Source organism: Aotus nancymaae, unplaced genomic scaffold (genome assembly GCF_030222135.1).
Source record: "Aotus nancymaae isolate 86718 unplaced genomic scaffold, 86718_ANA_hifiasm-v0.15.2.pri h1tg000041l, whole genome shotgun sequence".
Taxonomy (NCBI): Eukaryota; Metazoa; Chordata; class Mammalia; order Primates; family Aotidae; genus Aotus; species Aotus nancymaae.
Genome location: NW_026988455.1, coordinates 8,552,872 through 8,579,901, shown reverse-complemented (window position 1 = coordinate 8,579,901; position 27,030 = coordinate 8,552,872). Strand labels below are relative to the sequence as shown.

Below are 27,030 nucleotides of genomic sequence, written 5' to 3'. Positions count from 1 at the left end.
AGCAGGCCTCAGTCGGGTCGGGGTAGGGGGCAGAAAGGCCAGAGCAGGCTGTACCCTCCCTTTCTCTCTTTCAGTAAACAAAAGTGCACATGCAGAAATCTGGGCAGGTCCCTCAGAAGCTGCTCCCACCCCACAGGCCACAGGGAGAGTGGCTGGACTAGGGAACCACAGCCTCTGCACCTACGGGCTCTGCCTCAGTCAAGCTGCTGCAGCACCATGGAGACTGGATGTGGCCCCTAGAGCCAGGAACAATGTGGGGGAGGGGCTGGGAAAGGACCAGGGTGCAGGGATGGACCAGGAAAAGGAAAGGAGAAAATGTCTCTTCTCCTAGGAAGTTACAGGAGAGCAGCCCATATGGGGCTTGAAGGTGGAGGGAGTGGTTTCAGATTCCAACATACCCCCATCAGCATTTGAAGAAATGACTGGGATACTGGACCTGTTTGGGCTGAGAAGAAACCAGAGACCCAGATAAATCCCCATCTGAGGAGGCACGGAAGTTGGTGGGAATTCTCTTCTGAAGGCTGACATGATAATTATATTTTTCTAATGTGGACATCAGGGCCATTCTGGGACTCACCTCTTCAGAAGTGTACAAGGCTGGACACTATCCAGGGGCAGAGACTAGCCTAGAAGACACTTTAAGTTCCCCTTTCACTCTTGAATCCTCCAGACCTAAGCCCTCCAATCACAGCTCACCTGAGAGGAAGGGGCTGCAGAAAATGCCCTTGTTTTGCAAAAAAAAGAAACAGGGCCAGAGAGAGAGGCCACAGAGCAAATGTCGTCCTCACAAAGAGTCCTCTAATCTGCCTCAAGAGGTTCCAGCTGGGTCCTATGTGCCCCCAACTGAGGGATGAACCTAGAGCCTGGACCCAAGGCCTCTGCAGGGACTCAGAATAGATGGGAGGGGGCTAGCTTTGAGGCTGCCTTAGCCATGAGGCTCTTTGCCTAGGAATATCTGGAGATGGGGGCTGCAGGGGGCTCAGCTGTGCTCTATTCAGAAGTCAGGAATGTAAACTACTGGGGATGGGGAACAGAGATGATGTCATTCCCAGAAACCCCAAGTGCCGCCCCCAAAGCCCTGGGGCAGTTTGGAAGGACCACACAAACGCATAGGTCCCAGCGTGTGTGTTCCCAGCCCCAGCCCAGAGGCCAGGCCAGATAGCCAGACAGTAGCCCTGGGTGGCATCTGGCACCACTGGCCAGAGCAGGGTAGGAAGGATGGCAGGAGTCTCTTCAGGTCATGGCCAAATGCTGACATGCCCAATGGCCCTCCTGCAGCCATTGCTGTAGAGGCAGAAGCACATTTCTCAGCAGGGCTGGGCCTGGATGGACTTGATGGGATGGCCAGGAGGGATGGCACCACCGGCCCAGCAGGCCCTAGGGCGCGCTTCTCCTGTAGAGGGTCACCAGCTCCTTCCGCTTCTCCCTTAGCCCAGGTGTTTCCTGGCTCAGCTCTCCCAAATCTCTCATTTCCTGCAGGACCTGGGTGGCCTGCCTGAGCTGCTCCACAGCCTGGCTGAGCAATGTCTCGGCACTCACAGGGGCCGGCTCACTGCCCAGCACCTTGTTCAACAGTTTCTCTGTCTGTTCTGATGCCACTTTCACCTCCAGCTGTGCCCGATACAGCCGTTCCCTGGGCTGCAAGGGACGCCGAGGGCCTTCCTCAAGCAGGTCCCCAAGGGAGGCACAGCGGGGATGGAACTGAGGTGGCAGGTCCCAGTGGGGCAGTGCTGTGGACGTTGTTGCATCCTTTGTGGGGGTTCCTGGGGTTCCCTCAGGCTGGGATGGCTTGGTAGGCTCAGGACTGTCATCCATGCCATTCACTGAGACCTGCGCTGTGCCTGGAGCAGGTGGCCCAGAAGCCTTCATCTCACCCATGCAGGCTTTCAGTTTCTCCGATAAGATCTTGGGTGGGGGCGTAGGGGGCTTCCCGCCCTCCCTGGGGGCAGCCTCAGACATCTCAGAACTGGGTGCCTGGGAGGGTTCTGCACTCTCTGCAGCAGGGGGCTCCTGGGGGCTGGGGTTCTCCCAGCTCACTTTCAGTTTGTCGGGCAGGACGCTGCTGGGAGGCTGCTCCGAGCCACTGTCCTCCCCTGTTGGGGTTTCTGAGTCCTCTCGGCTCTCAGGGGAGACTTCAGAGCTTGCTGAGACAGGGGTTGGGGCTCTCTCCCCTACAAGGGTCTCCGCCCTGTCACCAAGGCTGGTGGTCTCAGGTGCTAGGGAAGGCTTGGTAGGAGGCATGAGGGCCTGGGGTATCTCCCGAGGCTGGGCTTCACCGGCATCATTGCTGGGAGCAAACACCGGTGGCCCACTGTCCGGAACATCGAGGTCCAGGCGGAGAAGCCCGTCAGAAGCTGCGCTGGCCACCTGGTGGGGGAATAGTATATGGGCATCATCTTGGCCGAGGAGCCATTGGGTTAGGTGTGCCCACTGACACACATTCTTACACTCTCCCATCCAGGTTGTCTAGGCCCCCAGCCCCGGGCCCCCAATCCCTTCTGTCCTGACTTCTGGGGGCTACTTGATTAGAGGCTGAATTGATTTCTTGATGAATCTCCCTCTCCTTTCCCTCACAGCCAAAGAATTCCCTGTTTTGGAATCACAGGCCAGGAAAGCCACAGCCAGGGTCCTCTTGGAGCCCCAGACTGGTTTCTTCCAGCTGGTAAGAGAGACTCTTTAGGGGCAACTATACTGGCCTGGGTGGCAGGGGACAGAGTTCCAGCCCTGTATCTAACTCCTACTGAGCTGTATGGCCTTCAGAGGTTCCCTTCTCTGTAACCCACCTACCTGCCACCATACCTAGCATCCCCACAGCCAGTTCGTCAGCCAGAGACAGGACCAGGACTCAAATAGAGTTCTCCCAGTTTGTCTCAAGCTCGTTCATTTCTGCTTGCCCTTCCTGGATACCTCTGTTCCGCCTGCCAGCTTCTCTCTAGCCTTTGCTGTCCAGCTGCTCAGCAGTCTGTGCCCACTCTCCTTATGTCATGAGATGTGGTCCCAGACCACAGCTGACTGCCAGAGAACAGCTGCACCAGCAGGTAGCTACCAGGCTCCAGGGACCAGCAGGGATATCCAGGAGCCCGATAGTCATAAGACCCTCCCAGGGAGCCTCAGAGGCCCCAGCAGGGCCAGGCAGTCCCAAGGTCCCTCAGATGGTGGGGGTCCTGGCTGGGATCCTTACTGTCCCCACCACCTTTTTTTTTTCTTAAGAGATGAAGTCTCTTGGCTGGGCACAGTGATTCATGCCTGTAATCCCAGCACTTTGGGAGGCCAAGGCGAGCGGATCACCTGAAGTCAGGAGTTTAAGACCAGCCTGGCCAACATGGAGAAACTCCGTCTCTACTAAAAATACCAAAAATTAGCTGGGTATAGTGGCAGGCACCTGTAATCCCAGCCACTCAGAAGGCTGAGACAGGAGAATCGCTTGAACCCAGGAGGCTGAGGTTACAGTGAACCCAGATCATGCTATTACACTCCAGCCTGGGCAACAAGAGTGAAACTCTGTCCCAAAAAAAAAAAAGAGATAGGGTCTCACTCTGTCACCTAGGCTGGAATGCAGTGGCATCATCATAGCTCACTGCAGCCTTGACCCCCTCGGGCTCAAGCAGTCCTCCCACCTCAGCCTCCAGAGTAGCTGGGACCACAGGCATGTACCACCATGCCCAGCTAATTTTTTGTTTGTTAGTAGAGAGGGGGTCTCCTTTGTTGCTCTCAATCCCTTTTACACATATACAAGATCTGGCTGACACATGCTGTCAGGTACTGGGACCATCAGAAAGTCACCCCCAACATACCACCACCAACACACTCACACACACACACACACACACACACACACACACACACACACACACAGAGCTGCCTCCCTGAACTCTTCTGTGCAGAGGGCCAAGGCTGGCCCTGCCCATGCCTGTCCTCAGCCCCGCTCAGTGCTCCCTCTGCCATCTCCTTTCCCTCAGCTGACAGACAGGCACAGGCTGCCACATCTCAAAAACAAACCTCCCGTGACCTTGGGTACTTCCCTCCGGCAAACCCAGCCCCGCACCCCAGGACAGCTCACACCAACTCCTTCCTTTAGAAAATATGCTGCAAATGCCACTGCCTGCCTTGACCTCGGTCCTGCCCATGACTTGTGGCTGCCAACCTGGCCGATGCCCACCAGATCTGGTGCCCATCCATCTCTAGATGTGCCACTTGCCTCTGGCTTCCTCTTCCTTGGCTCCCTGCTGCTGGCTGACCTCCCTCCAATCCCTAAATGTAGCATTTGCTGAGGTTCTTTCCTGGCCTCCAAAATCCTCCCCCAAAGCCTTAGTTCCACTGGTCTAAAAGGCTCCTCCCTCCCCCCCTCCCCCTTGCCCAGACCTTCTGCAAATTGCCTGTGCCCAGGGCCTCCACGCTTCCAGTCTCCAGGCTTGGGGCACCTTGGACAACCTTCCCTCTGTCCAATCTCTGGATTCCATCACAAGCCCAGGTGGCTCTAGCTTCCTAAGGTCCTCCCATCAACCCCCCTACTTCATCCCCTCCAGGGGCCTGGAAAGCTGCCTCCCCCACCTCCTTCCAGGCCCCTGCCTTTCCCTCTCTCAACCCAACCCATCCCACCCAGGGCCTCAAACAGACCTCTGCAATGCACCCTCCCTTCCTGTCCCCAGCTTCTTCATCCAAGGCCTCCACAGTTCCCTCCCTGCAGTCCCTTTTCAGACCAATCTCCCAAGCAAAGGGAGCCGCTCTCTCCGTGTACCTCAAACCCTCCTGCCGTGCCTTGGCTCATAGCTCTCCCTCCACAGAGAATCCTCTTGCTCCAAGTCCACCAACTGAACCTCTCCCATCCTTCAAGGGTCAGCTGAAATGCCAGAGGCTCCTTGTGGTCCTCCCAGAGGCTTCCTCCATACAAAAATCAGACACAGTTCTGCTTGAAGCAGTTGTGGGACAGGCCTATTTTTCAGCTGGAAGCTGAGCTCTGAGGGGCAGGGACTGGCCTAATGGGCTTCAGGTTCCCTCTGGCACCAACTCTGGCTAAGGACAGATTCAACATTTGTGTGTGGATTAAACAAATGAAAAAGGCTAGAGGCTCAGGGACGTCCACACCTCGAGCACGTTTAACATAGGTGCCCCATCACTTCCTGTCTACTCCTCAGGAAGCCCCAACTCCATGTGTTCTCGGGAAAAATGTGGCCCCAAGCCTGGCTGCCATCCAAAGGAGCTGAGGTCCCAGGCTCAACTAACCTCCCCCATTCACACTGGGCAAGGCCCTACCTCCTTCAGGTGGATTCTCGTCGGTGGCCGGCGCCGCTGGCCCCCTCGCACCCGGTCACGTGTCACATGCTCCAGGGCACAGCTCTTGTCCACCTTTACCTGGAGGGAGGAGGAACCAGATCAGCCCCCACCAAGCCTTGGGGAGTGTGGGAAGTACCCAGGCTGGACCTGGCTCAGAGGCAGGGGCAGTGCCCCACCACTGCCCTCTCTGGGCATCTCCCTGCTATGGCCTCTGCTTCTCTGACTCTGCAATGCCCCTGGGGTCTCTTCCAGAGTCTGAGGTTCTCCCTCTCTGCAGCTGCCATTTGCCTCAGTCTTCCTGCCCAAATATGGGCCATCGGCCCTTGCCCAAATCTATCACAAATATCTAAGCAGCCCTGAGGTGGCTTTGGGGCTTATCCAGGAGAGAAGGCAGAAAGCAGCCCATGCTCTCTTGGTACCTGGTTTCTGGAAAAGGTCTGTCCTGGCCTCTGCCACTCTCCCAGGACCCCTGGGGAGAACCTAGGAGAGAGCAGGGCCTCTGCCCCTTGAGCCTAGGAGCCTGGAGGGCAGCATCTTTTCTCTGAGGGTAACAAAAAGGAGCCAGGAGTGGCTGGGAAGCCTCAGAGCAAGGTCACATGGGAGGTCCAGACTCGGAACCCTGGAGTAGGCTGCCCCTATGATGGGGAATGGGGACTCAGGGCGATGTGCGACTCCAACTGTCTCTGTCCCTCAGTGGAGGAGCAGATTGTGGGCTGAGGCCCAGCCTATGGCTCCTGTGGACTCCCCCAATATCTATGATATGTCCTATCATCCCTCTCCCATGGAACGGGGACACTTTTCCCCCAGGTAGTAAAGGGCTGAACATAACATGTCACACAGGACGTGACACAGGAGCTATGGGCTGGGAGTCGGGGACCTGGGTATTAAGAGGGGACTTGCTTGGGAAGATTTGCTCCTTGACATAATCCAAGGCATCACTGTAGGTGGCCCCCACGTCCATTTTAGCCCAAATAACCAAGGATCCATGATGTCAAAGACAAGTCTCCCTAGGAGATCCTGGCCCCATGGGATATTCTGCCTGCCCCAAGCCAGATTGTGGCTACCGCTGTCACAGTCCCCAATACAGGACAGGGGGCTGAGATCTGCAGGGCTTAATGGTCACTGCAGACAGACAGGGAGGCCCAGAGCTGAGAGCCAGTCTGGCCTGGACCTCATGGGCAAACTAAAAAGGGAGCTGTCGGCTCACCCTGTAGCACTCTCTGGCCTGGACCCACCTGCTCCTTCCGGCTAAGGCCAGGCTTAGAAAGGATGCATGCTGCCACCAGTCCAGTTCCAGCCCACCACTTAACTGCTTTTCAGTTTAAGACAAGTTACTAAATTTCCTTAGGCCTCCATTTCATCTATAAAACAAGGAAGCATCCCCTCCCATGGAGGGCTGTCTTGAGGACTAAAGAAGGTAGCAACAATGCCCCAGAGCAGCGACATAATCAAGGGGGGTCTGGGGTGAGGAGGGACAGGGTCCTCTCCTAGATCACATGCAGTGGGAAAGGAGACGTAGAGCTGTCCATGGACTGCATCGCACCTCATCGAAAGCCTTGTTCTTGCCTCGGTTAATCCCTTCATTGAGGGCTTTGATCCAGGACTCCTTCTCCTCCCCGCTGGGTGCCTGGAATTTGATGTCACTGACCTGCGGGCAAGATGGATGGAGTAGATGGCAGATGTTTAACAAAGCTCACATTTGGCATCTTAAGGAGCCTTCCTAACCTAGATCCCAAAGTCAAACCAAAATGTCCCCACAATAAGAACAACACTGGGGCTTTGGTCGAGGAAAGGAAAGATCTCACAGAGAAGCCCTCCCACTGCCCACCAGCATGCAGCTGGCTCTGGATTCGAATCAGCCTGTTCTTGTGGAAAGAGCCCGGATCTGGTCCTGCTCTATAGGACGCCCCCAGGCCAGCTGCCTGGGCTCTGGGCTTCCACTTACTCTGTAAAGTAGGAATAGCCCCAGTCTACATCCAAACCCACCCCACACCACACATGGGTCCTTTCCCAATTCAGGCCGGACCTCTGAGCTCCTGTTAGAATCAGAGGGCGGCTCAGAGAACCCTGACCCTGCCAGGCCCAATGGCCAGACAGGAAATGAGAGGAAGGAGTGAGGCCATGGAAACTGAGGGGCTGCCTCGTGCAGTGGACATAGCAGGAGGGCCTCTGAGTGGGACAGTCCACCACTTACAGGTGTCTGACCTCAGGCCTCGGTTTCTTCACCTGTAAAAGGGAATACCACCAGAACCTGCTTCATGGAGCCATGAAAATCATTTTTAAAATGATGTAACCAATTTGTACATGCTCATAGCATTGTTCACAGTCAGAAGGTGGAAGCAACCTCAGTGTCCATCGACAGAAGAATGGATAAGCAAAATGTGGTCTACACGTGCAATGGATTATCATCCAGCCTTAAAAGGGAAGAAAAATCTGACACATGCTACAACAGCGATGAACCTTGAAAACACTGTGCTAAGTGAAATTAGCTGGAGACAAAAAGACAAAAACCATATGATTCCACCTACATGAGGTACCTAGAGTTGTCAAAAATCATAGAGACAGAAAGGAGAGTAGTGGTTGCCAGGGGCTGGGGAGAGGGGGAATGGGGCATTATTATTTAATGGGCTTAGAGTTTTAGTTTTACATGATGGAGAGTTATGAAATGGATGGTGGTGATGGCTATACAACATCAGGATAATGCCACTGAACTGTGCAATTTCAAACTGGTAAAAATGTAATTTTTTTTTTTTTTGAGACAGAGTCTCACTCTATCGCCCAGGCTGGAGTGCAGTGGCTCAATCTCGGCTCACTGCAACCTCCACCTCCTGGGTTAAAGCAATTCTCTGCTTCAGCCTCCTGAGTAGCTGTGATTACAGGCACCTCCCACCACACCTGGCTAATTTTTGTATTTTTAGTAGAGACAGGGTTTCACCATCTTGTCCAGGCTGGTCTTGAACTCCTGAACTCGTGATCCACCCACCTCAGCCTCCCAAAGTGCTAGGATTACAGGCATGAGCCACCACATCTGGCCAGTAAAATTTTTTTAATGTACATTACATTTGGCCACAATTTTTTTTTAATTGGGGGAAAAAAGATGTATCTAAAGTACTAAATCTGGAGCTGGGCAGAGTGAATACTCAGTAATAGGAATCAGCACCGCTGCCTTCCTTCTGGACAAAACAGGTCCAGTTTCCTCTTCTGTAAGATGGGATAACACTGCCTACTACCAAGCAATGCTGAGGAAATTAAACATGATTAAAAGCAGAGCCTGGCACATAGTAGGTACTCAGTAAATAGTTCTTCAATGAATGAGCCAAAAAATTAACGAACTGGCCCAAGTTGCCTTCCCTCACCATTTTTGGACCACTGCCTACTCTCTGACCCCAAGATGCCCTAGTTCTTTGTTGGCAGTCGCCAGCCTGCCCATCCTCTGCCCTGGTGTTAGATAGTGCCTCCCCTCCCTCCACTCTCCAGTTATGTAACACCGAGGTCAGCCTGGCCCCCTCAGCATCCTCATTATATAATTTGCTCCTGGCTGCCACTGCCTCCTCCTCATACAGGGCCTTGGGTCCCACCCCCACCATACCAGATACAGCCAAATGCTCATTTGCATGACCAGGGTAAATTCGATCCTGGAAGCAGATCTTCAGTTAAGTCAGAAACCCCAGGGCACCTTGGCAACTGCCTCAGACCAGCCATCAGAGCCGCTGGGGACCCAGGGACGGACCACACTGCATCCGGGGTTGCAAAGGCCACCCAACTCTGATGGGGCCTGCTAGAAAGAGGGTCTGGGGCCAGCCCTTCTACCCAGCTGCTGCTCAGAGCTGGTGGGCCCCCTGCATGGTGCAGGATTTAGCATCCAGGGAGCCTGAGAAGTGTACAATCCAACTCAGGAGCTGACAGAAACAACAAGAGACCAGAGAAGAGCAGGCCTGGGAGTCAGATCACCAAGCTCTACTCTCTTCACTACTCTGGACCTCAAAGGGACAAGAACAGAAACACTGGACCCAACCCAAACTGCAGCTCCTTCCCCACTGGCCCAACTGAGGCAGGCTGCCTCAGCTCTCTTCTGCTCCCATGTGAGAAGCAGAAATGGCCTCACAGAAGATCTATTGTGCAAGCCAAAAGGCTCCCATAGGAGAAGGCCGGCAAAGTTAAAGAGGACCCAGCTCCACCCTAAAGAATCCTGTATCTGGCTAAACGAGCCAGGCATTCCACAAGGATGACCAGAATAGAGACAATTAGAATACCAAGAAGTTACTAGCCTGGGCAACACAGTGAGACCCCCATCTCTACAAAAAATATGAAAATCAGCCAGGCACGATGGTACGTGCCTATAGTCCCAGCTACTCAGAAGCTGAGGTGGGAGGATCGCCTGAGCCTAGGAGGCAGAGGTTGCAGCAAGCTGAGATAATGCCACTGCACTCCACCCTGGGTGACAGAGTGAAATCCTGTCTCAAAAAAAAGGAATACCAAATATCTGCACCTCTCCCCGCAAGCCATCCTGAAAGGCCACAGGCTGTACAGGTCCCTGCCCTGAGAACTTCCAAGAAGCCCCAGGGACACAGGCACTGCCAGGAGCTTAGATGCTAACAGGTCTGGCCACAGACTAGGCCCACAAGGCCTGGGAAAAGGGGAAGGACAAAATGGCAAAGGAAAAAAGTGGGAGGGGAAGAGACGAGGCAGGAAAGAGGAAAGGGCCAACCGGGCCGAGACCAGCAGGACAGCAAGGCCCAGCAGTGGCCACCCTGCTTCCTGGCAGCGTCTGTCTGTGACCTCATGGGCAGGGATGTGGGGCTGGAGAAGCAGGGGGAGAGGGGCATGTAAGACATTGGAGTCTTTGTTTATTTGATTAGAGGGGAAAAAAGGCGGCCTCAGGACCAGACAGCCAGGGTCATGTGACCTCCTGGCCGGGTTGGAGGCCTCACTGAGAATGGGGAACACCCAGGCTGCTGAGAAAGGAGGGTGAGAGGATATGGGAATGTGGTGCTCTGGGCCAGATCCACCAACTGACCTCTGGAGAGCCCCGATCTGTGTGAGCTCCTCGGGCAGGGAGGGTCAGGGGCCCTTGAGCTGGAACCAAGCTGCACCGTTTTATCCGCAGCACCCACCACTCGCTCCACAGTCCCATCTCCCAGTTAATTGTCCTGTTCTCAGAGCCAGCCTAAACTCTTACAGGGTTGGGGGCTGGGAGGGAGGGTGTTGGCTGAAGCAGCTGAGAACACAGCTGCACAAACAGGCTTCTCTGAAGGTGATGTCCCACCCTGAGCTGAGCCCGGCCTACCTAGCCTACTACCAGCTGATTCTCAGAGCTGGGGAAAAGAGATGGCCCACAGAACAGCACCAGCAGAGGCCAGAGAGGCTAGGTCCCCCTCCACCTCACATCCACATAGCACACTAAGACACACACCCAGACAGACACACGGCCAGGTGGACATTCACCTGCATAAAAAAAGGTACACACAGGAGGGCCAGACACATAGATGGCAGATCTTCACACAGAACATACTTTGCATCTCATCTCTCTCAAACACACATCCAAATACACAGCGCCCGCTCAGGAAGGAAGGGGGTCTCCAGGACAGGGCAGGGGCTCCCCAGAACAGTGTAGGGGCTCCAGGGCTGGAAATATTAAAATGTGACTCTTTTTGTCACATCCTAAGCAGCAGATGTCAAGTGAAACCTGGGCCCAGTCCCATGAGCCCTCATGTCACTATAAACCAGCCCCTACCCTGGGACACACTTCCAGCTCCCTAGTGTCCACAGCCCCACCACTGCTATCTTGGTTGCTTCTCTGCTCCCACTCCCTGCAGAGTAGGACAAAGGGTCAATGAGTAAAGCATCATGGTCTCCTTCAGGAACTGCAGAGGACTGGGCTCCTAGCCCCTAAAGCTGGGGAAGAAACAGACTGGCCTCCAGCAGGCCCAGACCGGACTTACTCCCCAACCCCCAACCGCTGTGACTCAGCCCTATTCTGCAAGGCTCCACATGACATGCAGAGGACAAGGCAAGGAATAGCCCAGCTGCAGATGGATGCAAGCTGGTGAGGGGTGCTGTGCACGCCAGCCTGGAATCTGAACTCGCTCCTGACATCTGTGAAGCTACACCATGTGTCAACACCCACCAGACTCCCTGCCAGAGAAATGTGGTGCAAACAGCAGACTTCATCTGCACACACAGCAAGTCCCAGGGAAAAACTCTCTCAAGCCAGGGAGCTTCCCCAGCTACAGCCAAGAAAGGAAAGTGCAAGGGGAGAAAGGCTAGGGGGGCTGCAGGTCTCCTAGTCCTGAATCCGGGCTGGGTCCACCCAGAAAGGCCTGGGATGAAGGGAGGCCGAACCCTCCCCCTCTGCCCCAGGCTACGTCAGGGTGTTGAGGCCTGCTTGGGTGGAGGTTCAGCCATAGGCCTCCCCCAGGGCCAAGTGCCCCACCTTCCAAAGGCTATTTTCCAACTACAGCCTGAGATGGAGGCCCCAGGCCTGGAAGGGGAAGGGGGAGCAGAGCTCTCTCAGCAGAGCCCTAAGTGTATCTCTTATCAACTAGGGGCTCAGAAGACTCCAAGACAAAATGAGTAAAGGTCTGACCTATGGTGGCTGCTAGGGCTGAGCCTCAGCCACACACAACAGAAAACAGGCTTTTTCAAGGGGCCAACCCTGCCTTAGACCTGCTTAGGCCTCCCAAGCAGACTCTGGCCTAGAGGGAGATGGGCAGCAGCAGGCATCTCCCTACCTTGTTCCCTGGGGATCGCAGCAGGATAAAGCGGTGTTTCCGCTTGAGGAGGGCACGAAGGTCCTGGCACTTCTCATAGCTGCCCAGCTCCACGGTCTCCACGCACTTCTGTTCATCCTGGGAGGGAGACAGAAGGGACATGAGCTGGTGATGGTCAGACCCACCACCACCCTCAACCACTCATGCCGCAGACCCTGAGCCCACTCAGCAAGGACATCACTTGTTCAGAGGGAGGACCTCAAGCTTCCAATCAGTCACCAAGATGTGGTGTCCAGATCACGGCAAGTGTGTGCTGGCTGGAGGGATGCCCATGAGGCTCCCCATCGAGATGGGAGATGGGCACGTAGCCCAGAGGTGAGTATGTGCCTAAGGCCAGAGGAAGCTAGAGAGGGTAAGAAAAGGGTGTCTGGGGTCCTGACAGGCCCAGAGGCCAGGCAGAGATCTGTAGAGATACAGCCAGAAGAATGCAGGATGCCACAAAATGGCAGGCAGGGAGTGGGATGGGAGGCAGGGGACAATGACTTTCCAGAAGAGCCAGAGGGAAGTGTGAACAAGGCACATTTGGGGCTATATGCCCCGCCTTCAGCGCAGCGATTCCTGAGTTGTGTTCCTCACTCAGCATCATCCTCTGCTGATCCCTGGCTTGGGAGAGCAACACCTCACCCAAGGCTGCAAGCTACGCGCAAACAAGAGGCCGAGGGCTCCTTCGAGTGCATCCCAATCCCCACCCCACCACTCGGAGGCCTCATCATTAGGAGGGCCTGTGGCCAGGACAGTGCCCAGCCTCTTCCAGGCCATCTCTGGACACTAGCCAGCCTGTCTTCCCGCCCACCACCCCTGACATTTGAGCATTTTCTCCATGGCCTTTACCCATCAGGTGCCTCTCCAGCAAACTGCCTGGGAAAAGCTCCTCCCTTAATGGTGGTCAACTGGGCCTCTTCCAGGGAAGACCCAACTGGAACAACTTCCTGGGTGTGGCACACCCAAGCCCAGGGAAGCAGAAGCAGATCTTTGGCCAGGGGAGGGTACGCCACCCTGGAACTGGCCAAAAAGTTAAGGAACCCCTTGCTGATGTTTAACAGAAGAAGCCTCATGCACAGCGAGCACTTTTGCATCCCTGAGTCTCTGGAACCTCACAATAACCTTGAAAGCCTGGAGCCCTGTATCTGCCTCATTTTAGGGAAGGAAAGAATGAGGCCTGGAGGTGAAGGGATTTGCCCTAGGGGCGCAGACCCAAATATAATGGGCAGGGCCCCACCTCAAACCACAGCCTCTGACTCCCAGGCCAGGGCCCTTTCCAGCGCAGCACACTCCTTCCAGTCACAGGCAGCAGGTTGCTCTGGACAAGGGATTCTCCAAGGTGGGACCTAGACCAGCAGCATCAGCACCACCTGAGCGCTTGTTAGAAATGCAAACTCCTCCCCACTCAATCATAAACCTAGGGGAGGGGGCCTGGCAATCTGAGGTCTAACTAGCCCTGAGGGATTTTTTTTTCTTTTTTTCTTTTCTTTTTTTTTTTTATTGTAGGTCTTTTGAGAAATTGCCCTGAGGGATTTTGATAGATGCAAATTTTTTTTCTTTCTGAGACAGAGTCTCACTCTGTTGCTCAGACTGAAGTATAGTGGCATGATCACAGTTCACTGTAAGCTCTACCTCCTGGGTTCAAGCAGTTGTCCTGCCTTAGCCTCCAAGTAGCTGGGATCACAGGTGCCTACCACCAAGCCCGGCTAATTTTTGTAGAAATGGGGTTTTACCATGTTGGCCAGGCTGGTCTCAAACTCCTGACCTCAAGTGATCCACCCACCTCAGCCTCCCAAAGAGTTGGGATTACAGGCATAAGCTACCGCGCCAGGCCTGGATGCGAACAGTTAAGAACCACTGCTGCTGGGCCGGGCGCGGTGGCTCAAGCCTGTAATCCCAGCACTTTGGGAGGCCGAGGCGGGTGAATCACGAGGTCAAGAGATCAAGACCATCCTGGTCAACATGGTGAAACCCCGTCTCTACTAAAAATACAAAAAATTAGCTGGGCACGGTGGCGCGTGCCTGTAATCCCAGCTATTCAGGAGGCTGAGGCAGGAGAATCGCCTCAACCCAGGAGGCAGAGGTTGCGGTGAGCCGAGATCGCGCCATTGCACTCCAGCCTGGGTAACAAGAGCGAAACTCCGTCTCAAAAAAAAAAAAAAAAAAAAAAAAGAACCACTGCTACCAGCCTGGGCAACATACATCTAATGTAGATAACCACTAATCTACTCTCTCATCAGCCTCTCAGAGAAAGGGGAAGAGATGGCCAAGGTGGCCTTATCTCTCCCAACCAGGTTCAATCAAGTACCTTTTCTCATTTTTGCTTCCATCCATACATCCCTTTGCAATATCTAGCCTCCAATACCTTCCAGATTCCTCAAACTAAACACATGGGCCAGAAAAATCCTCCTGCTCTGAGAAGCTCCCCTGCCCCCGACCATGAACCCCTGAACTTGGGTGCTCTCCGTACCATCACTTACTGCTAGGGGCATGCAAACATCTACAAAGCACCTGCCAGATGCAAACACCCCACAAGGTGCTAGCAGCAGAGTCCTGCCATGGGAAAGCACAGTCCTGACTCCCTGCTTGGCCATCTTTCTCTACCCCATTCTCTATGTATCTGTTCATCTTTCTCTTTCCCCAACTGCACCCTACAAGAACAGCCCTTGGCCAGGCGCGATGGCTCACACCTGTAATCCCAGCACTTTGGGAGGCTGAGGCAGTGGATCACAAGGTCAGGAGTTCAAGATCAGCCTGACCAGCATGGTGAAACCCTGGCTCTACTAAAAATACAAAAATTAGCCAGGCATGTCCTATAGTCCCAGGCCTATAGTCCCAGCTACTCAGGAGGCTGAGGCAGGAGAATCGCTTGAACCCAGCAGGCAGAAACTGCAGTGAGCCAAGATCTAGCCACTGCATTCTAGCCCGGGCAACAGAGCGAGACTCCATCACAAAAAAAAAAAAAAAAAAAAAAAAAAAAAAAAAAAAGCAGCAGCAGCAGCAGCAGCCCTCAAGCAGAACATAGATAGGACCAGTTTTCATTTTTCTTTTCTTTCTTTTTTTTGAGACAGAGTTTCACTCTTGTTACCCAGGCTGGAGTGCAATGGCATGATCTCAGCTCACTGCAACCTACAACTCCCGGGTTCAAGTGATTCTTCTGCCTCAGCCTCCCGAATAGCTGGGATTAGAGGCTCGTTCCACTATGCCCAACTAATTTTTGTATTTTTAGTAGAGATGGGGTTTCACCATGTTGGCCAGAATGGTCTTGATCTCTTGACCTCGTGATCTGCCCACCTCGGCCTTCCAAAGTGCTGGAATTACAGGTATATGAGCCACTGCACCCAGCCTATAGGACCAGTTTTCTGAGTGCCTAGTCCAGATTGAGATCCCCGGAAGTCTCCTCTTCCCTGGGAATCTGGAGTAGGGAAACTGCCCAGGGAAGAATCCTTGCTTGAAAGAGAGTAGTTTACCTGCCCTGTGTCCACAGGCCTCCGCTAACTGAACCACCACTGGCCCAAATACACCCTCCTCTGCCTGGGAACACAAAGTTCATCCACCTCCAACATTGAGCTCGCAACAGCTGCCTGTCCTGGGTCTCCGCTCCACCCCACCCAAGACGCTGAATCATCCCAGCTCTTCTGCAGCTCAGAAAAACGGATAAACCAGCAGGCAATGGGTGAGGGAAGCATCTTTGGAATGTCAGCCTCTCTGAAGGCAAAGAAACAGCCAAGAGCCATTCGCATTCGCCTAGCTCCCTACGTCAGAAAGAGGAATTGAACTAATAAGCAATTCTCAATTCCTACTCCCAGGCCAAGCTCCCCCATCCCCGAGTGCTAAGTTCTTGAAACTGCATTTATATTTTTAATAGCATCTTTTTTAAAAAAGGAAAAAAAGCGTGATTTGGATTTTTCATGTTTGGGAGATGTAAAATCCTTCCTACTTCCCAGCTGTGGCCAGATGTGGAGAGGCAGTTTAGGACAAGTCTGACAATACCTGACAGGCTGACAGTGAAAGCCTGTCACTTAACTCACGGCAGCTGGCACCGGAAGAAGCTGTGACAACCTCCTTTATTGGTAAAAATATCCCCGTGCTGCCGCATTCCCAACTGTGGCACATCCTATTTTGGTTGGGGCAGCAGTAGAGAACATCTGGGGATGCTGTCTACACACCCTCATTCCCTTGCCCTCCTCCACTGCTTCTCTGACACCCTAACTCCATGAGCCAGTGACTCAGGCAGGTCAGGCTAGGTGCTTCTCCAAGGCAGCTCTTTTAAACACTTAGATCCAGGTTACCCAATCTTTCTTGGCCTGGGACAATTGTGAATTTGCCAAGATATCCTGAGGCAGGCTGGGAGAGGCTGATGAGGAAGAGGCAGGCTCCCCCTTCTTCTGCCCCCAGGCCAATTCCTCCCCAGGTATTCATCTGTCAAAGGCATTTTCAGTGGATAGACTGTTTTCAGTGGATGGGCCCTCTGACAGCCTCAACCACAGCACACAAACAGCATCAACAAGGAAAAACCCTTTTCTTCCTCAAGTCTTCACCTATGTCTTTACTAACTTTTATTTAACACACAAGCTTAGCATCCTTAGTTGTCCAAATCCCATGCCTGCTGAAATCAGAAGGGGAACAAGCATCTGAAGTGGGAAGATGTGAGGACTATTAGAGGCACAAGGACAGCAGAAGTGGAAACCAGGCCTGGTGTGGTGGCTCATGCCTTAATCCCAGCCCTTTGGGAAGCCGAGGTGGGTGGATCATAAGGTCAGGAGATGGAGACCATCATGGCTAACACAGTGAAACCCCATCTCTACTACAAATACAAAAAATTAGCCAAGCATGGTGGCACATGCCTGTAGTCCCAGCTATTAGGGAGACTTGGGCAGGAGAATCACTTGAACCCAGGAGGCAGAGGTTGCAGTGAGCTGAGATCGTGCCACTGCACTCCAGCCTGGGCAACACAGCAAGACTCTGTCTCGAAAAAAAAAAAAAAAGAGGCCGGGCGCGGTGGCTCACGCCTGTAATCCTAGCACTTTGGGAGGCCGAGGTGGGTGGATCACCTGAGGTCAGGAGTTCAAGACCAGCCTGGCCATCATGGTGAAACCCTATCTTAAAAAAAAAAAGAAGTGGTAACCAGCAGCTCGATGTTAAAGGAGAAAGAAAAGCTGAGAAGTACAGCTTGCCAGTTCAAAACAGAAAGGCAATCTTCCTCTCTGCCCCTGTGCTTCTGGAGAACCCACTCTGCAGATGGGTCTGACAGGTGACACTGAGCCACCGGGGAAAGATTTTATTTAGGCCAGCATCTTCTGTTGAAGAAAGCAGAGAATATTTAACGTATTTTAGAGATTTCCTAGCAAAACTAAGTTTTGGAGTTACTCGCTGGTGTCTCTCAGTGGAAAGCACACTGAACTGGATTCTAGACCTAACTCCCCCATTCACTGAGAGATGCTGAACAGTCATCTTATCACCCTGAGCCTCAGTATCGTCTGCTGTAAAATGTAACCTGATGACCACTCTCATGGGACTACTGTGATTGTCATAGGGAGACATGTAAGAGCACATCTCCAAACAAGTATGAGTGCTAATTAGTCTTTCTTTCTTTTTTTTTTTTTTTGAGACAGAGTTTCGCTCTTGTTGCCCAGGTTAGAGTGGAATGGTGCGATCTTGGCTCACTGCAATCTCTGCCTCCCAGGTTCAAGTGATTCTCCTGCCTCAGCCTCCCGAGTAGCTAGGATTACAGGCACCTGCCACCAAGCCCAACTAATTTTGTATTTTTAGTAGAGACAGCATTTCTCCATGTTGGTCAGGCTGGTCTCGAATTCTTGGCCTCAAGTGATCTGCCTCGGTCTTCCAAAGTGATGAGATTTCAGGCATGAGCCACCGCGCATGGCCTACCAATTACTATTTCTACTACCACTGCTGAATGGAGCAGGCTTCAGTTTTCTACAACATTCACTCATATGGAACCTTGCCCAGGGACAGGAAAAGACTTGCACACTAGGTGCACATACAGTTCAAAGAGCTCTCGGCTGGGCGTGGTGGCTCACGCCTATAATCCCAGCACTTTGGGAGGTCAAGGCGGGTGGATCACCTGAGGTCAGGAGTTCGAGACCAGCCTGGCCAACCAGGTGAGACCCTGTCTTTACTAAATATACAAAATTAGCTGGATGTGGTGGCTGATGCACATGATCCCAGCTACTTGGGAGCCTGAGGCAGGAGAATCTCTTAAACCTGGGAGAGGGTGATTGCAGTGAGCCGAGATTGTGCTATTGCACTCTAGCCTGGGAAACAAAAGCAAAACTCCATTTCAAAAAAAAAAAAAAGTCCAGGCGCAGTGCTTCGCATCTGTAATCCCAGGACTTTGGGAGAACGAGAGGGGTGGATCATGAGGTCAGGAGATTGAGACCATCCTGGCCAACATGGTATCTACTAAAATAAAAATTAGCCAGGCATAGTGGCCCACACCTGTACTCAGGAGGCTGAGTGAGGCAGGGGAATCGCTTGAACCCAGGAGGTGGAGGCTGAAGTGAGATTGTGCCACTGAAATCCAGCCTGGTGACACAGCAAGACTAGGTCTCAAAAAAAAAAAAAAATTCTCATCCAGAAACCCTAGATTTGCCCCTGGAGGTACTGTCCCCATACAGAGACCCAGAGAGGATTAGGTAATAGCTCAAGGTTGCACAGCATGGCAAAAGTGGAGCAGGTCTTCTGGCCCCAGACCCAAGGTCCTCCTACTAGCTTGAGATGCCTTTACTTTGCCCTGTCCCAGAACCCCCAACCTCAGGGCCAAGCAGGTCCTCACCTCATTCTCATAGACCAGCAGCTGGGCCTGGCAGAGGAGCAGATATCGGTCTTTCCAGAAACCCAGGAGGCCTCCACTGCTCTTCTTGATCCAGCCAGCCTTGTCCACCATCTGTGCTCCCCGAGGCTTCTCGCCCGCTTCCTTCACACCCTGTAACACAGCACCAGGACATGCTATGAGGATTGCTACCATGGGGCCACACACATCACAGGTCACAGGTTCACAGGTCACACAAGGGATATGTCCCTATGCTAAGTACCTAATGACATCCTATGTGAGCTTCCCCACAACCCCCAAGGCAGATATTCCTGACCCAGGATCAGAGCTAATACCCTCATAGCAGCAGCCACTTTACTCTAAGTCACTGTATAACATTTGATACACATAGTCTCATTTAACTCTTACAACTCTCCTTCAAGATGGTAGCCTCATTATGCACATGTCATAGCAAACTAAAGCTCAGAATGGAGAGATGACTCGACAGAGTCACACGGCTAGAGGACAGAGCCAGAATTCAAAGCAGATCTCTTTGAGCCCACGTTTTTCCCACTGCACCATTCTGCCTCCATGTGTTCATTCAATCAGTCAACAAATGTACTGAGTGCTTACAATATCACGGGAGAATGAAAGTAAGGCAGCCTGTCCTCACAGAGCTCACAGTCCAGGGAAATAGGACTTGAACAAATAAATACCCAGGCGTAAACCCATTAACCTGTCTGAAATCCTATGTAGGAAACACACAGGGGGCAGCAAGAGGACAGTGGGGGACCCGGTTCAGGTTGGGGTGGCCCAGGAAGGCCACCCAGAACAAAGATTGGAAGAATAGGCAGGCTGAGTGGCAATCTGCCTTTCCACCCCTAGGCTCCAGAGAACCCACTTGCAGCCCCTCCCACTTCCCACCCAAAGCAGGAGGCTCTTCTCCCCTCCTTCCCCACCCAGGCAAGGACCTTAGGGTAGCCACCACATCTGGTGAGGGTTCCAAGGATTCTGTCTTTAACAAAAGGCTAGCACAAGAGTTAAATTCAAGCCCTTCTCCTGGACTTGGGTAGGCACCCTGGAGCCTTGGGGCCAGCCACTGACATCTTGTGCCCCACTGATTGCCTGCTTGGGTGGCTGGGTACCAGGTACATGCCTACCAGATGAGGCTGGGGTCAGATCCACCTCTGGGTCCCCAGCACCCAGCCCTGTTCTTTTACACATAACGGGTGCTCAAGAGGTACCTGTGAAATGAAAATAAAAATACATCCCCTTTGCTAACCACTTTGCTTCACTGATTGGTACCCAGAGTAGTTAGTGTGAAGCGGAGTCGGGGGCGGGGAGGAGAGGGGATCAAGAATGTGTCAGAATCTAGAGGCTGCTAGAAGGAAATTAGCACAGACTAATTTCGACTACGTTATAATTTACATAAAATTCAAAAAAGGCGCCCCAGTTAAAAGAGGTGTGCCTCTCCCCAGGGATATCCTGTGGCCACAGCTGCCTTTGGAAGAACAAGCCCAGACAGAAGTAAGCATGGTGCACTGTCAGAGCTGGGCAGACGTGGCTTCCCTGGTCTCTGTCATGGCAGAAGAGCCCAACCTGGTTCTCACTGTGGGCCCCTGTCCCCTTTTGAACTGCACATTCTGGTGCTGGGGAAACTGGGCTTAGAAGCTGCAGTCATGCAGACTGAGGCAAACCACTTAACCTCTCTGAGCCTCAGTTTTTTCATCTGTGAAATGGAGCTATTAACAGCAGAAGTTGTAAGGACTCCAACTCCTTGAGGGCGGGATTTTTGTTTTGTTCACTCCTGTACCCTCAGTACCTAGACAGTGACTGGTACTAAGAGCTCAATAAACATTTGTTGCTACATAAAGACAAGGGATAAAGGGCAGTTCCCAGGATACCCTAAACCTACTAAATGGCAGCTGTCATTATTGTTACTATTGTCACTGCTATCTCCTCTGGCTCTCAGGGACTCTCTCCCTGGGCCCAGTTTCCAAGTCAGGACAAGGCCTTTCTGGTCTATAGCTGCTGGCCTCAGACCTCCAGGAGCTCTAGGAATGTGGGGTCCCCCCTCGGGGTCTCTCCCTAACTTGTAGATGGCAAGAGAAATGGGGAAGTAGGGTGGTCCCAAATGGTCTTCCCAGGGCCAGGCATGGTGGCTCACGCCTGTAATTCCAGCACTTTGGGAAACTGAGGCGGGCAGATCATTTGAGGTCAGGAGTTCAAGACCAGCCTGGCCAACATGGTGAAACCCTGTGTCTACTAAAAATACAAAAAATAGCCAGGTGGTGGTGGCACATGCCTGTAATCCCAGCAACCCGGGAGGCTGACGCAGGAGGAATTCCTTGAGCCTGGGAGGCAGAGGTTGTGGTAAGCCAAGATCGCACCACTGCACTCCAGTCTGGGCAACAGAATGAGATCCTATCTCAAAAAAAAAAAAAAAAAAAAAAAAAAAGTCTTCCCGGATATAGGAACAAGGAAGTAGGAGGCTGGCTGGTTAGGAGCCACCCTGTCCAGAAGAAGAGGGACTCTTCCGCATCCTTTGACAAGAAGGTAAAGGCTTTCCCATTCCATCATGCACTCAACTCCCATTCCCCACATGACACCACTGACATCCTCAGGGGCCTAACCCCTTCAGCGACCCCTGCAGGCTGTCACAGGCCCAGGGCTAGAAGGGAAGATAGGGAAATGGGAAACCCCAGCCCCATATTTCACACTGACAACCCTCCTACCCCGACAGCAGCAGCAAGGACAGAACCACGAGCCCCTCCCAGGCCTCCCACCTGATGGGCAGACTTGGTTCCTCTTAAACAAGGCAGTGAGGTCTGCGCAGTGTGAAGCTGCTGCCTACCACCCACCTCTGAGCTCCAGGCTTGCCTCTTGCTTTCAGGGGGCCCAAACACCACCCCATGGGATCTCACCCCTTTCTTTTCTTTTTGTTTGAGACACAGTCTCACTCTGTTGCCCAGGCTGGAGTCAATGGGGCAATCTCAGCTTACTGCATACTCCGCCTCCTGGGTTCAAGCAATTCTCCTGCCTCAGCCTCCCGAGTAGCTGGGACTACAGGCACCCACCATGACACTCGGCCAATTTTTGTATTTTTAGTAGAGATGGGGTTTCACCATATTGGCCAGGCTGGTCTCGAACTCTCGACCTCATGATCCGCTCACCTCAGCCTCTCAAAGTGCTGGGATTATAGACATGAGCCCCCGCACCTGGCCCCTCACACCCCTTTTAAACTATTTCCACTAGTGACCTCTCCTGAAAACTTTCTACCCTCTGGAAGCTCCCTAGGGCCAGGGCTGGAACCCGTGCCTAGATCACTGTCACTTCCGGGCTGGTGTAGCCCAGAGAATACCATGAGTGGATGAACTACAGAGGCAAGCGCAGGTCCTTGAAGGATGGGTGGGACCAGGGCAAGACTAGGTGGGACAGAACTTTGGGATGGAGGAAGAGACAACCGAGGGGCTGCAGATGGTGTGAACCACAGCCCAGCCACAGAAACAGCCACCCAGGGGAGGCCTGGCTGGAAGCCAGAGTCCTATTTGCCTCCACCCAGCCCCCTTCTCTGCCCCTCAGACCCCCTCCCTCCAGGGGGTCTGGCTATGCCCCAGTAAGTTTTAATAAGGGGCCCCTCCTCTTGGCAGGGTTCACAGGGGAGGTTTTGTCCTGCTCAGCCCAGTTTCTCTGCCTCCTCTCCTCACTGAGCAGCTGACCACTGTTCTTCCTGTTTTGCCCTCTCCCCTCCCATCCCTTCTTGCCCAGGCCTTTTCCTGCCCACTGTGAGCAGCTCCCAAGGCACCCCTGGGCACCAGCCTGCCTCCCCTGGATCACTCATTAAAAAAAATAAAAATAAAAATAAGCCAGGTTACCTCGACCCTGTACACAGAAGGGGACAGATGGAACCACAATACAGGTTACGAGACACAGACTAGAAGAAACATTGTTGGCACCTCACGTCCCAGGAAGATTATGACAACTTTTGCTCTTTGACTAAAGCCAGTGACGTTCTGACCCAACTCTACTAAGAACACACCGTGTCAGAGTCCTGTGCTGGGGCATTCGGAGAGAGGAAGCACAGGATCTGCCCCAGGGCAACGTCCAGTCTGAGAGGGGTAACAGAGACCCTGCATAAAAAAAGTCCCCTGTCTGGTGTGGAGGGGGGAATCTCCTGCTTGAGAGGCTCCAGCCCATTGGCAGAGACATAGCACTTACTCAGAGGGATGCACCGGTCCTAGCTCTCTGATGAGGTAAGTGCTTGGGGTTAGTTAGGGAGACCCCTGCAGAAGGTAGGGTTTGGGTAGGGCTCTGAGGAGGGGAAGAGACACATACTTTGGTCCAGAGAAGGCAAGGCACAAAAGGTTCTCAAAGACCCTGCACCCTCAACCTCTTTACTATAGAAAGAGAAAGTACAGCCCAGAAAGGACAAGAGATTACTCCGTGGGACAAAAAGTACTGGGACAGGACACTGCCCTACCTATCTCTAGATGGGTGAGGGCAAGTGGACAGCCTAGAAGCCAAGGAAAGGCATGACTGCGGGCAGAGGACAGAGCCCCAGAGCAGAGACGGGAAAGCCTAGGTCCAGGATTTCCACCCTTACCCCAGTGGCAGCAATAATACCTGCACTGGTATTCAGTTTTCCCAGCTCAATTACCCACCCTCCTCCTTTTACAAATGAGGAACCGAGGCACACAGGAGCATACAGGTGGGCAGATGCCCAGTGCCCAGACCAGCAGCTCCTCCCCAAGCCTCAGTCTGTCAGGAGCTACCAGCCCATTGCACAGAAGAGGTCACTGAGGCTGAGGAACCTTGGCGCAAGGTGGCTGGGCACAAGGAGGAAGCTGAAAGCTAACAAGACGGCTGAAAGTGAGTTGTGAAAGCGAGCTGATGAAGATGGCCTGGGATCATGGGGCAGAGCATGTGGCTGTGACCTAAGAGGTGTTTTAGAGAAACAAAGATGGGCACTGAGGCCTAGTGCAACAAAGGGAAGCTACTGTGAGAAGTGGGAGGAGCGCAGTTAGGAATGTCAAAGGGGAGTAGGGAGAGGGAGCCCCTGCCATGGGGGTAAGGCTTGCAGGGGCTAGGGGGTAAAGTGGGCAAGACCTTAGATGGTCCAGGTATTCAGAGAGCTTGGGGCATCAGGGAGTCAGAAAGTGGCAATGGGAGAGATTCAGGACCAAGGGGTGTACAGAGCTGAGCTGGGCCCAGGAGGTGTCTGGAGAACTTCTCTTAATCAGGGGCCAGAGCAGATCAGGAGATGGAGTAATCCTGACCCACATCCTCTGGGAGCAGGGGAGGGGCCCTGGCCAGAGAGCCCAGACTTTGCAGCAGGGGCCTGGGACAGGCAGATGGCAGCCCCACCCGACAGCAAGAAAGAAAGGGCAGCAAATCACAGAGGCCTGACTTTACCCTCTACCTTCACCCACTGAGAGAAGGGGCCACAATCGTACTGTCAGGCCAGGAGGAGGGGGACAGGCCCTATATTTTGTAGAAGAGGAAATGAAGGCTGAGAGGGGAAGTGACTTATCTACCATCCCACAGAAAGGCAGGGCCTGGCCTAGAGGGAGCCCGGACCGCCTAGTTGCTCCTATCCATGGCCCAGAGAAGTGGGAGATGGGCACTGAGGGGACACAGCAGCCCGGTCCACTCAGGGCTTCCCAGCTAACCAGGGTTCCTCCCAGGCAGAGAGAGTCATCTTTCCTCCCCATCCACGGAGGCAAAGACATTCTTCTTTCCTTGGGCTGGGAGGGGCTGAAGCTGGGACCCCCTCAGGGGATAAGAAACAAATTGACCTTCCTCTAGACCCTACAGGCCCCTCCTTCTAACGTAATCATTCCACAGACATATATTAAGTGCTTGCAGCACGCTGGACCCTTAGATAATGGGGGTGCTGGGAGAATTGAGTTTGCAAGTAAAGGGCAGGGGCAGGGGCAAGACCCGATCCCAGACGAAGAGTGTTCTGAGTGGGTAGAAGGAGGATCCAGGGACACAGCTGATCCAGTCCTCCGGTGGGGAAGGCAGGGACCAAGATCAGAACCTAGGTGGGCCTGACTCCCGATTCCTTCCTTACAGCAGCTCAGATGGATGTGGGGCGGGGAGAGTGGGAGGGAAAAGAAGATACAAAGACTTATACGAGGGAGAAGAAAGCAACTTCTTCAGTCCTCCTGCCACCAAGGCATGGTCACATCCCTGAGACAGGAACCCCTCAACACACACACACACACACACACACACACACACACACACACGCACACGCAGTCAGGATCCGACCTGGCCAGTACGAGGAGTCAACGGTAACCGCGGTTCGAACCCAGTCACCCAGGCCACTTTCAGCAAGTCATCAAACTCGCTGGAGTCTCAGTCTCCTGGTCGATCCAATGGGAACAGTACGCCCCACAACTGGTAAGAAAGTCAGAGAGAATGAAGGAGGACGCGGTCTGCGAAGTGCCCTATGCGGATCCGGCCCCCGGCCCCTGCCCCGTCTGCCCAGGCTCTTCCCGGGGTGAGACTGGCGGGAGTGGGGCGGACAGGAACGAGGGCCTGAGCCCAGGACCGCAATCCCCGTGAGGGGCTCGAGGACCCCAGCCCGGCGTCCCCCGGGCCCCGCCCTCACCTCCTCCTCCATGGCGAGTCCGCCGAGGTCCCGCCGCTCCGCCGCTCGCTCCCGGCGCCGCGCGGGCTCGGCCACCGCGTCCACGCCCGGCCGGGCGGCGACACTCGGCGTTCTGTCCCGCCGGCCGCCGGGGACCCAAGAAACTTCGGGGGGGCGGGGCCGGGGGCGGGGAGAGGCTTCCGGGGGCCGGGGCGGGGCCGGGGAGGGGGCGGCGGGGAGCGGGCCCGGACCGGGGCGGGAAATGGGTGGGGCGGGGCGGGAAATGGGTGGGGCGGGGCGGGGCGGGGCGGGGCGTGGGCTGGGGACTGGACGGAGGAGCCGGGCGGAGCTGCCGGTGGAGGAAGAGGGCGGGACGGGGCGGAGAAGGTTTCCTGCACCCGCGGAGGGAGAGGGACTAGGAGGGGGCTGCGCGGGGGAGGGGAGGGGGCTTCCGGCCCAGGGACTGACTGAGACGAGGGTGGCGGGAGCGGCGCGCGGGCAGGGCTGGGGTGGGGCGCGCGGAGTGAGCGCTGGGGGCGCTGGCGGCGGAGTCTTTGAGGTCTCCTGACCCAGTGGGCTGGGGTTGCGAGACCGAGCCGAGCTGCCCTGGGCGGCCGGACGTGTGGGCACACAGAGGCTCCTCCTTTTTCCTCCCCGACGCCGGGCAGTGGGCGACGGCCTGGTCTTCTCCCTGGAACCTCAGGGCGGAGCCGGGCCTGGAGCTTGGGTCTCTGTCCGGAGGGTGGTGTCACGGGAAGAACTGGAGCTGAGTCGCGACTCCGGGGTCTCCAAGCGCAGTGTTCTCCTGCCCTCCTTGGGCATCGCTCAATTCCTCCCGTACCTGAGGGTCGACCATCCCCCCCCACCCCGCGGTGATCTTGCAGTCCTGACAGCCTTACTGGAGAGTGGAGTGTGGGGACCAGCAGAGAGTAATGATTTTAGTTATACCGTGCGCCCTCATTTTACATTGGAGAAACTGAGGCCCAGAGAAAGTATCCGGCTGCATTTGCAGGCTGCAGCACCGCTTCCCCACACACACACGCTTACTCCCCCTTAGCTCTCCTGGTCAACCCTGTCCCATGCCAAGGAAGGGAAAAGTAAGTGCATGTGAGATCAATGGTGACCTTCTTCAGCTCCGGCTGCCATAGCAGCGGCTGTGCCAGTGACCAAGCTCCCTTTCAGTGCCTTCTGCCAGCCCTCAGGCTCCCAGGCCACTTCCAGCCCTGTATGGAAAAGAGCAGCCTGGGGCTCCCAGGCCAAGGCGGAAGGAGATGCAGGTACACTTTTCCCACAGGCCTGGGTCTGGGTTCCTTTATCTAAAGGGATGAAGAAAATTGAGGCTATCATCACACTGGTCAAGAAAAAGAAAGAAGGAAGGAGAAAGAAAGAAAGGAAGGAGGGAACGAAGAAAGGAGAGGGAAGAGAGAGGAAGGAGGGAGGAAAGGAAGGAAAAAGAAAGAAAGGAAAGGAAGGAAAGAAGGAAGGAGGGAGGAAAGGAAGAAGGAAAATTGAGGCTGAGGATCTGAGAAAGTCTGTGTATGTAGTCTTTCAGCCACCACATGGTTTTATTCCCTCAATCCACAGAGCTGTGCAGCATTGTACTCCAATGCCCGAGGACTCAGAAGACCTTGTATCTG

At 54.1% G+C, this 27,030-nt stretch overlaps 1 protein-coding gene across 1 annotated transcript; it reads right to left on the bottom strand.

Moving 5' to 3' along the window:
- Nucleotides 1-264: 264 nt before the first annotated feature.
- PLEKHO2 (pleckstrin homology domain containing O2) lies at nucleotides 265-25,450 on the bottom strand. Its single transcript, XM_021666214.2, has 6 exons — nucleotides 25,415-25,450; nucleotides 18,823-18,972; nucleotides 12,006-12,122; nucleotides 6,818-6,922; nucleotides 5,254-5,352; nucleotides 265-2,367 (listed from the first exon to the last, which is right to left on the bottom strand). Exons 1-6 carry the CDS (start codon nucleotides 25,424-25,426, stop codon nucleotides 1,378-1,380), a joined length of 1,473 nt encoding a protein of 490 aa, XP_021521889.2. The 5' UTR covers nucleotides 25,427-25,450; the 3' UTR covers nucleotides 265-1,377.
- Nucleotides 25,451-27,030: the final 1,580 nt, after the last annotated feature.